The sequence below is a fragment of the Thermothelomyces heterothallicus genome, assembly GCF_042370625.1.
Source record: "Thermothelomyces heterothallicus CBS 202.75 unplaced genomic scaffold P884_scaffold_72, whole genome shotgun sequence".
NCBI classification, from domain to species: domain Eukaryota; kingdom Fungi; phylum Ascomycota; class Sordariomycetes; order Sordariales; family Chaetomiaceae; genus Thermothelomyces; species Thermothelomyces heterothallicus.
The window spans coordinates 1-1,818 of NW_027192633.1; the positions used below are offsets into that span (position 1 = coordinate 1).

At 59.0% G+C, this 1,818-nt stretch overlaps 1 protein-coding gene across 1 annotated transcript; it reads left to right on the forward strand.

The window, feature by feature from the left end:
- Positions 1-91: 91 nt before the first annotated feature.
- P884DRAFT_303954 (uncharacterized protein) lies at positions 92-1,689 on the forward strand (the record flags this gene model as incomplete). The annotated part of the gene is made up of 2 exons (XM_069445064.1): positions 92-186; positions 231-1,689. 2 exons carry the CDS (start codon positions 92-94, stop codon positions 1,687-1,689), a joined length of 1,554 nt encoding a protein of 517 aa, XP_069293123.1.
- Positions 1,690-1,818: the final 129 nt, after the last annotated feature.

A 1,818-nucleotide genomic window follows, 5' to 3' on the forward strand; every position in this document is an offset into this window, starting at 1 on the left:
AGCAGCCGTGGTGGTGCGGGCCTGAATTCTTCCTATGAGCGTGCAAAGGTTTTGAATCGCAAACGAAGAAAGGAGGGTTTGGATTCCGGCGATGAAGATTCTGACGTCGTCGATGACCCCGATGAAGAGGACGAGGACGAACAACCGGACACTCCGACGCCTGCGCCCCGGGCAGCAAAAGGCCGAGTACTGGCTCCCAAGTCGGCCGTTCGCGCCTCTGCACGCGAGAGCTCTTCGGATCTCGACGTCACGCCGCTTCGTAAGCAGCGCGAAGTCGACCAGGACGAGCTCGAGCAGGTCGCGGCAGAACTTGAGGTCGACATGAGCACCAACGACGCTCTTCGCCGCGGCAGTGACAAGGTTAGCTTCAACAGGTATCGCATGTTCTTGAGCGATGGCAGTTTCAAGGCTAGCATCGTTGTCCTTGACGAGGCTCATAATGTCAAGGATCCGCGTAATGCCACCTCGCGTACGTCGATGCTCATCCCAGGACACATGACCGTCCTGGTGACCGCTACCCCCGTCCTCAACTCCATTGAGGACTATTTTGGCCTGATCCTCCAGATCTGGCGCCGGGCCGGATTTTTCGATTTCACCCTCCCCCCCGAGGCCAACGATTGGGCGTACATTATGAATTATTTCAACATGGTCCCCATCGCGTTGAGGGAGGTGAAGAACGAAATTCGCTGTCGTAATCTCCACCTCTGGAGGGACGACTATAGCAACCAGAACCACATCCGGCTCAACAATGAGACCCTCACCAACGCCATGCTTTGGTATAAGCAGGGCTCTGGGCCGGACCGCCGTTATCTGCTCGATTGGAGTATGAAGACTGGCATCAAGTGGTGGCTGCTCCACCCGTCTGCGATGCGCAAGATCAAGGCTGACAAGTCCCTGGAGAGCCTCGGCGGTGAGGGCATCTACCGCGAGGTCCAGCAGATCGTCACCGTCCGGCTCCCCCTCAACGCGAAGATTGTCCTCCCCGATGGCACGTTTACGTACCCGCGAGAGGAGATGCCGCCCATCGACATCCGGTATGTCGAGGTCAAGTACAATAAGGCGAGGGGAGACCACATCGCCAATACCACCACCGAGCTTCTCAAGGTCCTGCCTACCATTGGCGACCTCTTCGATCACGCTGACGTACGGAAGACCCGTCGGCAGGCCAAGGCTGTCCCTAGGGACAAGAAGGCCGGCCGTATCAACATCCACTGCCATCGCCTCCTCACTCTGGGCGCAGTGGACTATCGCTCGTTCATCATACTCACCGAGGTGGAGGACCGGTTGTCTATCCAGAAGGGGTATGACTACCTCTACAAGCAGGCCAAGTCTGGCACGCTCGAACGGATGCTTCCCACGGAGCCGAACCAACGCGCCGAGGCCATGAAGCAAGTGCTCAGGTTTTCCAAGCAGGGCAAGTTCATGGACCAGGCTTCGCCCGGTCCGAAGATGGGCTCTGCGCACACCGAGGAGCTCGCCGAACAGCACCCCTCTGGTGGTCTGGTCTGGCTCTACTCCATTTCGCCCGAGACCGTCAACACCGTGGCCCCGACAAGCAGATTCGGCATGCTGTACTGGGTCCTCAATGAGTCTCCGGTCCTCGTTGAGATGTTTCGGCTTGTGCTAGAGATCCGCCAGGCCGGTCTTCGTGGCCTCATCGTGGTCAACAGCCCCTGGCTCCAAAAGTAAGTTACTACCCCGTCTTTAACCTGACCCTTCTATGCCGGCCGGTACACCCCCTCCCCTCTTTGGCCCGGCGTTGCCATGCCGGCCGGCACACCTCCTTGGCCCTGGGAGGGGTATCTGTTGCGCCGGCCG